The sequence below is a fragment of the Oncorhynchus clarkii genome, chromosome 24, assembly GCF_045791955.1.
Source record: "Oncorhynchus clarkii lewisi isolate Uvic-CL-2024 chromosome 24, UVic_Ocla_1.0, whole genome shotgun sequence".
NCBI classification, from domain to species: Eukaryota; Metazoa; Chordata; class Actinopteri; order Salmoniformes; family Salmonidae; genus Oncorhynchus; species Oncorhynchus clarkii.
This window is the reverse complement of record NC_092170.1, coordinates 33,699,525-33,714,524: the sequence shown is the minus strand read 5'-3', so window position 1 is coordinate 33,714,524 and position 15,000 is coordinate 33,699,525. Positions and strand designations below refer to the sequence as shown.

At 45.4% G+C, this 15,000-nt stretch overlaps 1 protein-coding gene across 1 annotated transcript in view; it reads left to right on the top strand.

Annotated features, from left to right (window-relative positions):
• LOC139382359 (glutamate receptor 4-like) overlaps positions 1 to 15,000 on the top strand; it is a 174,358-nt gene that overhangs the window by 93,846 nt on the left and 65,512 nt on the right. The window contains exons 4-10 of the mRNA XM_071126341.1: positions 3,549 to 3,601; positions 3,699 to 3,830; positions 5,633 to 5,686; positions 6,560 to 6,718; positions 13,829 to 13,996; positions 14,084 to 14,188; positions 14,283 to 14,393. Coding sequence (XP_070982442.1) covers positions 3,549 to 3,601; positions 3,699 to 3,830; positions 5,633 to 5,686; positions 6,560 to 6,718; positions 13,829 to 13,996; positions 14,084 to 14,188; positions 14,283 to 14,393 — 782 coding nt within the window. The remainder of the gene's footprint in view (positions 1 to 3,548; positions 3,602 to 3,698; positions 3,831 to 5,632; positions 5,687 to 6,559; positions 6,719 to 13,828; positions 13,997 to 14,083; positions 14,189 to 14,282; positions 14,394 to 15,000) is intronic.

Genomic DNA, 15,000 nt, shown 5'->3' with positions numbered 1-15,000 from the left:
TCACATATGAGCCCTGTATCAACAGGTATAATAAACAGATATATATAGAGTACAGGGAACATAAGGTTGAATATATTATTATAGACCTGCTAGATCTACTGTCTCATTTATATTATGACAGACCAGCTAGATCTACTGTCTATTTTATATTATGACATTTGAGCTAGATCTACTGTCTCTATTATATTATGACACACCAGCTAGATCTACTGTCTTTATTATATTACAACAGGCCAGCTGTATCTACTGTCTCCATTTCACCTTGGCCATTGTTGTAGGCCTGCCCTCCCCTCAACAGCTTCAAATAGGCTATTTCATGTGGGGGTGGGGTGGGGCGGCAGACACACATATTGCTACTAAAATTTTAACAAATCACAAATAATGTTTTATATTATTAATTTCAAACAACGGCATTAGCACAAGAAGAACTTACCAGTCCAAAACGATGTCCTCTCCGTTCAAAAAATATTCCTCCATTTGGGAATCGCTAAATGAATTGTCCTCCAACAATCTCTGTCTCACTTTCCCGATCAATTTCTTCTAAAATTGTGTGTACATCTGTATATCTAGACTTAGATTTAGCTTTCCCTGACTTAGTCGCCATACTGATTGATATATAAACAGCTGAAGATGCGCTTTACCAAAACAACGCTGTGCGTAACATGCGTGGCTCCTTCCGGTATGAATCTTCAATGGTGAATGACCCTCTTTACGCCTGGAGTTTACTAGCTCAACCCAGCCATTAACACAGCGGAACCCAGTCATTAGCACAATTCAACTCTACACATCTCAACCCAGCCATTAATACAGCTCAACCCAATCATTAACACAGCTCAACCCAATCATTAACACAGCTCAACCAAGTCATTAACATAGCTCAACCAGTAATTTACACAACTCAACTCTATACATCTCAACCCAGTCATTAACACAGCAGAAATCTACACAGCTGAACCCAGTCATTAACACAGCAGAAATCTACACAGCTGACCCCAGTCATTCACACAGCTCAACCTAGTCGTTTACACAGCTCAACCCACTCATTAACACAGCAAAACTCTACACAGCTGAACCCAGTCATTAACACAGCTCAACTCTACCCAGCTCAACCCAGTCATTAGCACAACTCAACTCTACACGTCTCAACCCAGCCAATAACACAGTTTAACCAAGTTATTAACACAGCTCAACCCAGTCATTAACACAGATAAACTCTACACAGCTCAACACAATCATTAACACAGTTTAACCAAGTAATTAACACAGCTCAACCCAGTCATTAACACTGCTAAGCTCTGCCCAGCTCATCCCAATCATTAACACAGCTCAACCCACTCATTAACACAGCAAAACTTCACACAGCTGAATCCAGTCATTAACACAGCTCAACTCTACACAGCTCAACCCAATCATTAACACAGCTCATCCCAGTCATTAACACAGCACTTCCCAGTCATTAACACAGCTCAACCCAGTCATTTACACAACTCAACCCAGTCAATAACACAGCTCAACCCAGTCATTAACACAACTAAACTCTACGCAGCTCAACCCAGTCATTAACACAGCTCAACCCAGTCATTAACACAGCTCAACCCAGTCATTAACACAGCTCATTCCAGTCTATTAAGAAAGCTTGTTACAGAACTGACTGTAACTGCAACTGTGATTATTTGTGGAGAGGTTAAACTGTTGACAGAGGTTAAAGGGAGCCCAGTCCCCTTGATGCTGTGTGTGTTTGTAGAGTGGGCACAGCTGATGCCCTCCACTCCAGACTATCGTCATGGGAATACTCAGCACGGAACCCTAAGCCAGACATTCCAACATCCGCATGCCATGCCAGGGTCTCTCTATACCCTCTGAGTGGCTAACAGTGCCAGTCCCTCTATACACCACATTTTCTCACTGTGTGTGCCTCCCTCCTCTCTGCCAGTCTCTCTGTGGCCCGGCTTGGCTCGGTCGACACCAAGGGGATTGGAGGTGCCATTTCCGCTTCACTCACACGTGATTCGCAGTGGCAGGGCCGTTCATTAGCATATCCCATCAGCCCTGCGCTGTCGGTAATGTGGTGGAAAATGGGCAGTAAGAAGGATCTGTTATGTGCTCCATGCTCTGCAGACAGCATGGCACACACACACACACACACACACACACACACACACACACACACACACACACACACACACACACACACACACACACACACACACACACACACACACACACTCAGATTTAGCTTCTGCAACTACTGAGGGTCACCTGTTGTAATGCATTTTAACCTGGGAGGAAATGCATGTTGAAACATACTGAGGTTTTTGAAGGCCTATACATGTGGGAGACATGGTAAGCTGTGAGACATGGTAAGCTGTGTGACATGATAAGCTGTGTGACATGGTAAGCTGTGAGACATGGTAAGCTGTGAGACATGGTAAGCTGTGTGACATGGTAAGCTGTGAGACATGGTAAGCTGTGAGACATGGTAAGCTGTGTGACATGGTAAACTGTGAGACATGGTAAGCTGTGTGACATGGTAAACTGTGAGACATGGTAAGCTGTGAGACATGGTAAACTGTGTGCCCATTGGTTGACAAAAATCACTTCCCAAGCTGTCTCTTATGTGTTCATGTGTCAACTGACACATTTTGGGTCTATAAGCATTTGTTTTTCATTGTACAATTTCTCCTGTTGTCTGTTGTATAGTCAGGGCTTGGTTCTGGTCAGGAGATAGGCACACAGTCTGGACACTGACAGACAGACAGACATACTGTTACACAGTCTGGACACGGACAGACAGACAGACAGACTGTTAGGTAGTCTGGATAAATACACACAGACAGACACACTGTTAGGTAGTTTGGACACAGACAGACAGACAGACAGACAGACAGACAGACAGACAGACAGACAGACAGACAGACAGTCAGATAGACAGACAGACAGACAGACAGACAGACAGACAGACAGACAGACAGAGACACACTGTTAGTCTTGACACAGACAGACAGACAGACAGACAGACAGACAGACAGACAGACAGACAGACAGACAGACAGACAGACAGACAGGCTGAGGAGTATTTACACAGGGACAGCTGTTGTTGGTGATTGCTGTGTCTCTGGGAGTGTTTAGGGGGAACTGTAGAGATCATGATGGAGGCATCAGGGTGAGAGAGACAAACAGTGACAGAAAGACAGAGGGTGATAGAGTCAGGAACCGACAGCAGAGGTGTCAGAGACAGGCGATCAGGACAGTACCAGGAGGCGTGATGGGTACTGTAGTGAAGGGTTGCACTAGACAAACAAGAAGGAAGAGGGAAGTAGCGAGCGAGGGAAAGGATTTGTCTGGGATTTGCAGTGTTTCCGTTTAGTTCGATTGCTACAAGACACTTTTTTTGTTGACTTGACTTTTTGATCTATTTTCCCCCCAAAGTGAGTATATTCTATCTTCAGCTTCAATTTTCTGGAATGTTATTTTTGTGGCCTGTCTGGCATCTCTCCAGGTTGGTGATGTCTGAGTGGTTGTCTTTATGTCTCTGTTCTGTTGTCTAGGTTACGCCATCTTACAGGCAATCATGGAGCGTGCAGGTCAAAACGGTTGGCAGGTGAGCACCACATGGGTGCGCACGCACGCACACACACACACACACACACACACACACACACACACACACACAGGTTAATTGCTCTGTCTCTGTGCAGGTGAGTGCCATCTGTGTGGAGAGTTTCAACGAGGCAGCATACCGTCGTCTGCTAGAAGACCTGGACCGCCGCCAGGAGAGGAAGTATGTCATCGACCTAGAGCCTGAGAGACTGCAGTGCATTCTAGAACAGGTGAGTCTGAGAGACTGCAGAGCATTCTAGAACAGGTGAGTCTGAGAGACTGTAGATCATACTAGAACAGCTGAGTCTGAGAGACTGCAGAGCATTCTAGAACAGGTGAGTCTGAGAGACTGCAGAGCATTCTAGAACAGGTGAGTCTGAGAGACTGTAGATCATACTAGAACAGCTGAGTCTGAGAGACTGCAGAGCATTCTAGAACAGGTGAGTCTGAGAGACTGCAGAGCATTCTAGAACAGGTGAGTCTGAGAGACTGTAGATCATACTAGAACAGCTGAGTCTGAGAGACTGCAGAGCATTCTAGAACATGTGAGTCTGAGAGACTGCAGAGCATTCTAGAACAGGTGAGTCTGAGAGACTGTAGATCATACTAGAACAGCTGAGTCTGAGAGATTGCAGAGCATTCTAGAACAGATGAGTCTGAGAGACTGTAGAGCTTTCTAGAACAGGTGATTCTGAGAGAATGCAGATCATTCTAGAACAGGTGAGTCTGAGAGACTGCAGAATATTCTAGAACAAGTGAGTCTGATAGACTGCAGAGCATTCGAGAACAAGTGAGTCTGAGAGACTGCAGAGCATTCGAGAACAGGTGAGTCTGAGAGACTGCAGAGCATTCTAGAACAAGTGAGTCTGATGAGAGACTGCAGAGTATTCTAGAATAGGTGAGTCTGAGAGACTGCAGAGCATTCTTGAACAAGTGTGTCTGGTGAGAGATTACAGAGCGTTCTAGAATAGGTGAGTCTGAGAAACCGCAGAGCATTCTAGAACAGGTGAGTCTGAGAAACCGCAGAGCATTCTAGAACAGGTGACCACAGAACTCACCCTCACACACACACACACACACACACACACACACACACACACACACACACACACACACACACACACACACACACACACACACACACACACACACGCACACACACACACACACACACACTCACACAGACAAGCACACACACACACACACACAATCTCTCTCTAAGCCTTGTGGTTGTCCATCCGCATTAGTTTCCCTCTACTCCTCTCTTCACTGAACCCATCTATTTACAGCCAGACTTTGACTCTGACAGTTGAGACTGGTGTGTCTGTCTGCCTCTTCTCTGCTGCTGTCACCTTTGACCCCAGCTCCAGGGTAACGTCCTATTGGTCAGTCATCTGTCACTACTTCCTTTGCATGCATCACTTCCTTTTCTGGCCAGATCTCCCTTCCTGTCTACTGGTCTGACAAATATGGGCAGACACCAGCAGCTCTACACACACACACTCACACACACACACAAATGCACACACACACACACACATACACACACACACACACAAACACACCTGTGCGATGGTCTGCCCAGGAACAGCTGGCTCAGAAGTATTGGCATGGTTGGCATCATTAGTCTGACAGAGACTGCTCTGTTTCTGTCTGTCTGTCTCTGTCTGTCTGTCTGTCTGTCTGTCTGTCTGTCTGTCTGTCTGTCTGTCTGTCTGTCTCTGTCTCTGTCTCTGTCTCTCTCTGTCTCTCTCTCTCTCTCTCTCTCTCTCTCTCTCTCAATTCAATTCAATTCAAAAGGCTTTATTGGCATGGGAAACATATGTTAACTTTGCCAAAGCAAGTGAAGTAGATAATATACAAAAGTGAAAGAAACAACAAAAAACAAAAATGAACAGTAAACATTACACTCACAGAAGTTCCAAAAGAATAAAGACATTACAATGTCATATCATGTATACAATGTTGTGACGATGGACAAATGGTTGAAGTTTTTCCTCTATTTTTCTCTTCTCTTCCTGTCTTTCTCCAGGCCATTAGTGTGGGCAAACATGTCAAAGGCTACCATTACATCTTGGCCAACCTCGTAAGTCTGCATTTGCCATCTTAAGAGTGCAATAGTCTAAAGTGGTTTCCTTTCCTTGTCTTCTCCACTCCTGCTGCCCTTCATCTGTGCTAACATCAACCAACTGAACAAGTGAAAGCAAATTCCACTGTCCCTATCCACATAGTGTTTTTTAGATTAGTGCAGATGAAAGGGAGTAGACGAGGAGAGGAAGGGGGGAAGGTTGTGGTATAAACAGGGGGGTGCAGGCAGGTGTCTGTGGTTTACCTTGTCTCTGAGGAAAATACGAGTCAACTCTGAACCAGACAGAGCTTTGTGGGGAGGATGGTTTGAAGGCACTTCAGACAGCCCATTCTCTCTCTATCTCCATCCCCCACTCTCCCTCCCTCTCTATCTATCTCTCTCTCTATCCCACACTCTCCCACTCTCCCTCTATATCTATCTCTCTCTCCCTCTCCCTCTCTCTCTCTCCTCTATTCCTTGGGAAGAGAAGGTACATCCCTGTCTCAGAGCTTTCATGTTCAGACTTGGCAGGCCAGGTTAATCTTCAAATGCAGTTGTGCCTAGCACCTTTCTCTCTTGCTCTCTCTCTCTCTATCTCTCATTTTTTTTAACTTTCTTTGTTTCTTTGTTTCTTTCATTTTTTTTCTCTCTCTCTCTCTCATTTTCTTTTCCTTTTTCTCGCTCCCTCTCTCTCTCAATTACATTTAAGGACTGTATATCTCTGTCTTTCCCTTTCTTCCTCCTCTCTCTCTCTCTCTCTCTCTGGCTCTCTCTCTCTGTCTCTCTCTCTCTCTCACTCTCTCTCTCTCTCTCTCTCTCTCTCTCTCTCTCTCTCTCACTCTCTCTCTCTCTCTCTCTCTCTCTCTCTCTCTCACTCTCTCTCTCCTCCAGGGTTTTAAAGACATATCTCTAGAGAGGTTTATGCATGGTGGGGCTAACGTCACAGGGTTCCAGTTGGTTGACTTCAGTAAGCCCATGGTCCTCAAACTGATGCAGCGCTGGAACAAACTGGACCAGAGAGAGTACCCAGGCTCTGACAGCCCACCCAAGGTACATACACACGCATACACAATACTGGGAGAGGGTTCTAGAATCATATTGGAGAGAAACCTCTTTCTCCTGTCACAGCTCTTTAGCCAATCAGACTGTGACTTTGAGAGGCAGCAGGAGAGACTCAGCCAATCACACGGTGACAGATGGTGTTAGACACAGAATGGCAGAGAGCACTCTTCCATAGTGTCCTCACACCTCTATCTTCTACCCATTTTCACCCTCTCTCTCACTCTCTCTTTCTCCCTCTCTCTCCATCTCTCCCCCTCTCCCCCTCTCCCTTTCCCTCTCCCCCTCTCCTCCTCCCCATCTCCCTCTCCCTCTCTCTCCATCTCTCCCTCTCTCCTCCTCTCCATCTCCCTCTCCCCTTTCCCTCTCCCCTCTCCCCTCTCCCTCTCTCTCAATTCAAATAAATTCAAGTGACTTTATTGGCATGGGAAACACATGTTTACATTGCCAAGGCAAGTGAAATGGATAAACAAAAGTGAAATAAACAATAAAAAGTCAACTGTAAATATTACAAAAGTTCCAAAAGGATAAAGACATTTCAAATGTCACATTATGTATATATACAGTGTTGCAACAATGTGCAAATATTTAAAGTACATAAAGGAAAATAAATAAACATATATATGGGTTGTATTTACAATGGTGTTTGTTCCCTTTTCTTGTGGCAACAGGTCACACATATTGCTGTTGTGATGGCACACTGTGGTATTTCACCCAATAGATATGGGATTTTATCAAAATTGTGGTTCTTTTTAATCTGAGGGAAAAATGTGTCTCTAATATGGTCATACATTTGTCAGGAGGTTAGGAAGTGCAGCTCAGTTTCTACCTCATTTTGTGGTCAGTGTGTACATAGCCTGTCTTCTTTCTCTCTCTCCTCTCGTTTTACTTTCTATCTCTTTAGTTCTCTCTTCCATCTGTCTGCTCTCTCTCTCTCTCTCTCTCTCTCTCTCTCTCTCTCTCTCTCTCTCTCTCTCTCTCTCTCTCTCTCTCTCTCTCTGTGTCTCTGTCTCTCTCTCTCTGTCTCTCTCTCTCCTCTCTATTTTACTTTATCTCTCTAGTTCTCTCCTCCATTTGTCTGTCCTCTCTCTCACCCTCTCTCCATCTCTCTCACCCTCTCTCTCTCTCTCTCTGACTTTCTCGCTCTGCCTGTTCCCTCTCCCACACTCTGGCTGTTATTTTCTCCCTCTCTCTCAGTGACAGCTTCAGAATGGTGTAACATTTTTCACCCTGATATTGCTGTTAATTGTGTATCATCATTTTAATATTTATATGATAAATCTTTGTTAAAGGATGTCCAGTCCGTCAATTGTCATCCACTGATGAGTGTACACAATCTCAAATTCTAGTTTGTGTGTGTGTGTGTGTGTGTGTGTGTGTGTGTGTGTGTGTGTGTGTGTGTGTGTGTGTGTGTGTGTGTGTGTGTGTGTGTGTGTGTGTGTGTGTGTGTGTGTGTGTGTGTGTGTTTGTATTAGTGTGTGTGTTTGTATTAGTGTGTGGGTGTTTGTGTGGGTATGTGGGTGGGTGGGTGAGAGTTTGAGTTTGTCATTCTCAGCGTTCTATTCCTGGAATACGCTATGAAACCAAGTGGCATTCGCTGACATCAAACCATTATTGGAGCCACCTTTCAATACCAAAATAACTAACATTTCAGTTTTGTCAGCAGGATGCAGATGCTTACTGAATTAGTGAATGACAAGGCCCTTTATATACAATTAAACAGCCAGCTTTATGTATTATCAAATCACATTTTATTGATCACACATACCTGTCAAAGACTATTAAGACTACACTTCCAGTGTTACTGTATAACACTTCCAGTGTCACTGCAGAACACTTCCAATGTCACTGTAGAACATTTCCAATGTCACTGTAGAACACTTCCTGTTTCACTGTAGAACACTTCCAATGTCACTTTAGAACACTTCCAATGTCACTGTAGAACACTTCCAATGTCACTGTAGAACACTTCCAGTGTCACTGTAGAACACTTCCTGTGTCACTGTAGAACAAGCTTCTCAAAGAAAGATATAATAAAGTATTGAGATAAGATAAAGGGAAGATCCTGAAAAAGTAATGGTTTATAAGAGAAACATGCAGAGTCAGAGTGATGCAGACCTGATGTGAAGTGCGTCCTCTGAGTTTATCATCCCCTCATTCTTCCTCTCCTCCTCCTGTCCTCCTCCTCCTCCTGTCCACCTCTCCTCTCTCAGTTTGGTCTCTGTCATAATGTGAATGCTTCCTGCTGTGGGTGTGACGGCCTTTGTAGCAATGTGTGTGTATGTGTGTGTGTGTGTTTGTTGACGTGAGGGCACTCTGCTATGTGTGTGAATACCTCCGTAGTGCAGTTTGTCTTACCTGATTACAGATCTGTTAGATAAACCTCCTCTTGAAGACTGTCATGTCTCTCTTAAATCATTATCTTATTGCTACAGACGGGTCTCATGGGGATCCATTCATTCACATACAGTGCCTTGCGAAAGTATTCGGCCCCCTTGAACTTTGCGACCTTTTGCCACATTTCAGGCTTCAAACATAAAGATATAAAACTGTATTTTTTTGTGAAGAATCAACAACAAGTGGGACACAATCATGAAGTGGAACGACATTTATTGGATATTTCAAACTTTTTTAACAAATCAAAAACTGAAAAATTGGGCGTACAAAATTATTCAGCCCCCTTAAGTTAATACTTTGTAGCGCCACCTTTTGCTGCGATTACAGCTGTAAGTCGCTTGGGGTATGTCTCTATCAGTTTTGCACATCGAGAGACTGAAATTTTTTCCCATATCCTCCTTGCAAAACAGCTCGAGCTCAGTGAGGTTGGATGGAGAGCATTTGTGAACAGCAGTTTTCAGTTCTTTCAACAGATTCTCGATTGGATTCAGGTCTGGACTTTGACTTGGCCATTCTAACACCTGGATATGTTTATTTTTGAACCATTCCATTGTAGATTTTGCTTTATGTTTTGGATCATTGTCTTGTTGGAAGACAAATCTCCATCCCAGTCTCTGGTCTTTTGCAGACTCCATCAGGTTTTCTTCCAGAATGGTCCTGTATTTGGCTCCATCCATCTTCCCATCAATTTTAACCATCTTCCCTGTCCCTGCTGAAGAAAAGCAGGCCCAAACCATGATGCTGCCACCACCATGTTTGACAGTGGGTATGGTGTGTTCAGGGTGATGAGCTGTGTTGCTTTTACGCCAAACATAACGTTTTGCATTGTTGCCAAAAAGTTCAATTTTGGTTTCATCTGACCAGAGCACCTTCGTCCACATGTTTGGTGTGTCTCCCAGGTGGCTTGTGGCAAACTTTAAACAACACTTTTTATGGATATCTTTAAGAAATGGCTTTCTTCTTGCCACTCTTCCATAAAGGCCAGATTTGTGCAATATAAGACTGATTGTTGTCCTATGGACAGAGTCTCCCACCTCAGCTGTAGATCTCTGCAGTTCATCCAGAGTGATCATGGGCCTCTTGGCTGCGTCTCTGATCAGTCTTCTCCTTGTATGAGCTGAAAGTTTAGAGGGACGGCCAGGTCTTGGTAGATTTGCAGTGGTCTGATACTCCTTCCATTTCAATATTATCGCTTGCACAGTGCTCCTTGGGATGTTTAAAGCTTGGGAAATCTTTTTGTATCCAAATCCGGCTTTAAACTTCTTCACAACAGTATCTCGGACCTGCCTGGTGTGTTCCTTGTTCTTCATTATGCTCTCTGCGCTTTTGACGGACCTCTGAGACTATCACAGTGCAGGTGCATTTATACGGAGACTTGATTACACACAGGTGGATTGTATTTATCATCATTAGTCATTTAAGTCAACATTGGATCATTCAGAGATCCTCACTGAACTTCTGGAGAGAGTTTGCTGCACTCAAAGTAAAGGGGCTGAATAATTTTGCACGCCCAATTTTTCAGTTTTTGATTTGTTAAAAAAGTTTGAAATATCCAATAAATGTCGTTCCACTTCATGATTGTGTCCCACTTGTTGTTGATTCTTCACAAAAAAATACAGTTTTATATCTTTATGTTTGAAGCCTGAAATGTGGCAAAAGGTCGCAAAGTTCAAGGGGGCCGAATACTTTCGCAAGGCACTGTAAATGGGACTTATTTCATACATTTCTGCAGAGTTCTTCGTGAAGGAAAGAGAGGAAGGTTCCACACCACTTTCTCACTTTCGTATGTTACTTAGTTATTTTCAGATTATCTCATTTGCTCTTTGTAGCTTTGGCAACCATGTGTGTGGTTTCTAAACCTGTTCGTGCTTCTCCCTGTAGGCTTTACAGACGCTCCCCACCCCTTGGCTGCAACCCTTCTAATTAATGTACCCTGTGTGCACAACCCATGTGGAATTCCAGGTCTCTGGCAGCGTTTGAACTGCTTATATGCGGTCCAGAATGCAGAGTTCATCTCAGCCTATGCTGCCCCTCAGTCCCTTGACTTGTTGGCCCTGACAGAGACATGTATCACCCCAGCGAACACTGCTACTCCAGCTGCTCTCTTCATCAGACCACAGGTTCTCTCATAGCCCAAGAGCGTCTGGTTGTCATGGGGATGGCACAGGGCTACTCATTTCTCCATCTCCTCATTTGAATTCCATGCTATCACTGTCACTTGTCCACTCAAGATTGACATTGTTGTCACCTATCTCCCCCTCTTCAACCCTATTCTCCTCCCTTTTTGCATCATATGATTCGCACGATCCCTTTCCTTCCGACCAGCTCGGCCCTCTTATCCAGCTCCGTGGCTAAGTGACTCATTGCAAGCTTATAGAATAGGGCTGCGGCAGCTGAGTGAAAATGAAGGAAAACTAAACTTCTGGAGGACCTATCATCCTTTCAGTCCCTTCTCTCCACTTTATCTTCCTATGTATCCACTGCAAAAGCAACTTTCTATCGCTCTAAATTTCAAGCTTCTGCCTCTAACTCTAGGAAACTCTTTTCCACCTTTTTCTCCTTCCTTTATCCTCCACCCCTCCCCCTTCCTGCTCCCTCTCTCCGGACGACTTTGTCAACCACTTTGAAAAGAATGTTGACGACATCTGTTCCTCATTCACTCAGCCTATTGAGTCCACTGGTCCCACTCATTGACTCAGCCTATTGAGTCCACTGGTCCCACTCATTGACTCAGCCTATTGAGTCCACTGGTCCCACTCATTCACTCAGCCTATTGAGTCCACTGGTCCCACTCATTCACTCAGCCTATTGAGTCCACTGGTCCCACTCATTCACTCAGCCTATTGAATCCACTGGTCCCACTCATTCTCTCAGCCTATTGGGTCCACTAGTCCCACTCACACATAACTACCCTATGCCTTGACCTCTTTCTCCCCTCTCTCTCTAGATAAAATCCTGCGATTACTGAGGTCTGGCCACCCAACAACCTGCCCGCTCGACCCCATCCCCTCCTCCCTTCTCCAGACCATCTCTGGAGACCTTCTCCTATTCCTCACTTCCCTCATCAACTGATCCCTGACTACTGGCTGCATCCTCTCTGAATTCAAAATGGCCCGAGTCACTCCCCCCCTCAAGAAACCAACACTCGACTGATCTGACCTTTAAAACCCTCTTCTTTCTTTCCTTTTGAAAACACTTGAGTGTGCTGTTTCTGATCAACTCTCTCGTTATCTCTCTCAGAACGATCTTCTTGACCCCAAACAGCCAGGCTTCAAGACTCGTCACTTAATCGAGACTGCTTTTCTCTGTGTCATGGAGGCTCTCCGCACTGCCAAAACGGACTCTCTCTCCTCTGTTCTCATCCTCCTAGATCTATCCGCTGCCTTTGACAGCGTGAACCATCAGATCCTCCTTTCCACCTTCTCAGGCCTGGGCGTCTCAGGCTCTGTACACTGTTGGATTGCATCCTACCTGGCAGGCTGCTCCTACCAGGTGATGTGGAGAGGATCTGTGTCTGCACCACGTACTCTCACTACTGGTGTACCCCAGGGCTTGGTTTTTGGCCCTCTCCTCTTCTCTCTATACACCAAGTCACTCGGCTCCATCATATCCTCACATGGTCTCTCCTATCATTGCTATACGAATGACACTCAACTACTTTTCTCCTTCCCCCCTTCTGACACCCAGGTGGTGACACGCATCTCTGCATGCCTGGCAGATATCTCCGCTTGGATGTCGGCCCACTACCTCAAGCTCAACCTTGACAAGACGGAGCTGCTCTTCCTCCCAGGGAAGGCTTGTCCACTCAAAGACTTCTCCATCACGGTTGACAACTCCACAGTGTCACCCTCCCAGAGTGCAAAGAACCTTGGTGTGACCCTGGACAACACCCTGGCGTTCTCTACAAGCAACCCTACCTCACACAGGAAGTGGCAAAGGTCCTAATCCAGATAAATGTCATCACCTCTCTGGACTACTGCAACTCACTGTTGGCTGGGTTCCCTGCTTGCTCCACCTAACCCCTGCAACTTATCCAGAACACTGCAGCCTGCCTGGTTTTCAACCTTCCCAAGTTCTCTCATGTCACCCCGCTCCTCAGCACACTCCACTGGCACCCAGTTGAAACTTAGATCCACTAGAAGACCATGGTGCTTCCCTACAGAGGAGCAAGAGGAACTGCCCCTCCCTAACTTCAGGCTTTGCTCAAACCCTACACCCCAACCCGAGCACTCCGTTCTGCCACCTCTATTCTCTTGGCCCTCCCACACATACGGGATGGCAGCCCAGTCCAAGCTCTTCTCTATCCTGGCACCCCAATGGTGTAAGCAGCTTCTCCCTACCCATCTTCCAAAAACACCTGAAACCTTGCTCCTTCAAAGAGTATGTTAAATAATCCCCTTTTTCACCACAACCCACCCCCCAAAAAAACCTGAACCTGAACCAACACTTGCACTTGACCGTAAGTCGCTCTGGATAAGAGCAACAACTAAATGACTAAAATGTTCAAATGTAATCCAGTGGATCGTCAAGAGAGGAACCCACAGCCTGAAACAGACCTTTCCTAATTCCTCAAACAGACATCTTCATGTCTGCTATAGGCTCTAGGCTGTTCATGTAAAATCATCTAATCTAATCTACTCCTTTCTCTCTCCGTCCTCCTCCTCTTCCTCTCTCTCTGTCCTCCTCCTCTTCCTCTCTCCCTAGTACACCTCGTCTCTGACATATGATGGAGTGTTGGTGATGGCCGAAGCCTTTAGGAACCTGCGTCGTCAGAAGATAGACATCTCCCGTAGAGGAAATGCTGGAGACTGTCTGGCCAACCCAGCTGCTCCCTGGAACCAGGGCATAGACATGGAACGCACACTCAAACAGGTATTCTTTGGTCCTATGTGTCCTTATTGTTCTATGTTGTTGCCTGTTCTTTGTTCTGACCTGTGTTCTCTGTTGTCCTGTCTCCAGGTGCGTATACAGGGTCTAACAGGTAACATACAGTTTGACCACTACGGCCGCAGAGTCAACTACACCATGGACGTGTTTGAACTGAAGAGCAACGGACCACAACGGGTAGGAATAGACACACAGGCATGTCAGAGAAATTATTTGGATTTGATGAAAATACAGTTTTGCTTGGTTTTAACCCCTCCCCTACCTCTCTCAGATTGGCTACTGGAATGACATTGACAAACTGGTTCTGGTCCAAAATGAGGTGTTGTTGTCCAATGACAGCACCAACTTGGAGAACAGGACAGTCGTCGTGACAACTATCATGGTAATGTACTCCTCTGGCTCCTCTCCTTTCCGTAAACACACAGAGGATGCATCCCAATGATCTAAAATGGCTTCCTATCCTGAACTCCCTTCCTTCATCTGTACTGGCATGAAACAACTTGACAGGTGGAAAGTCAATATGGTATAGGAATCGACTATGCTGTTTTCTCAAATCAGTACAGATGACTGAGAGGAAGATTTGTTAGACTGTTGAGATGCACCCACATTGAAGCAGAGAGCAGAGCGCCCTCAGTGCCTCTAGTGGTCAGAACTGGTAGTGACACCAGTGTGTTTGACCAGTGTTCCTAAGGGTATTGTAGCAGTAGCAGGCCATGGTGAGGGAGGAGTGAGTAAGGGCTGTACGAGAAGAATCAGACATGTCACTGGCAGGTTGTCGTTATATTAATTTGGATTTCGTTGACGTCACCTGTCAAGTGTGAAAGAGAGAGGAGTTTTAGTCCGTTTACCTTTTACCGTGTGTGTCCCCCTCCCTTCTCTCTATGGACGTCACTCTCTTTCCCTCTTTCTCTCTCTCCCTCCCTCCCTCTCTCCCTCTCTCTCCCTCTCTATCTCTCTGGATGATCTATGACCCTGTCAGATGGCCATGG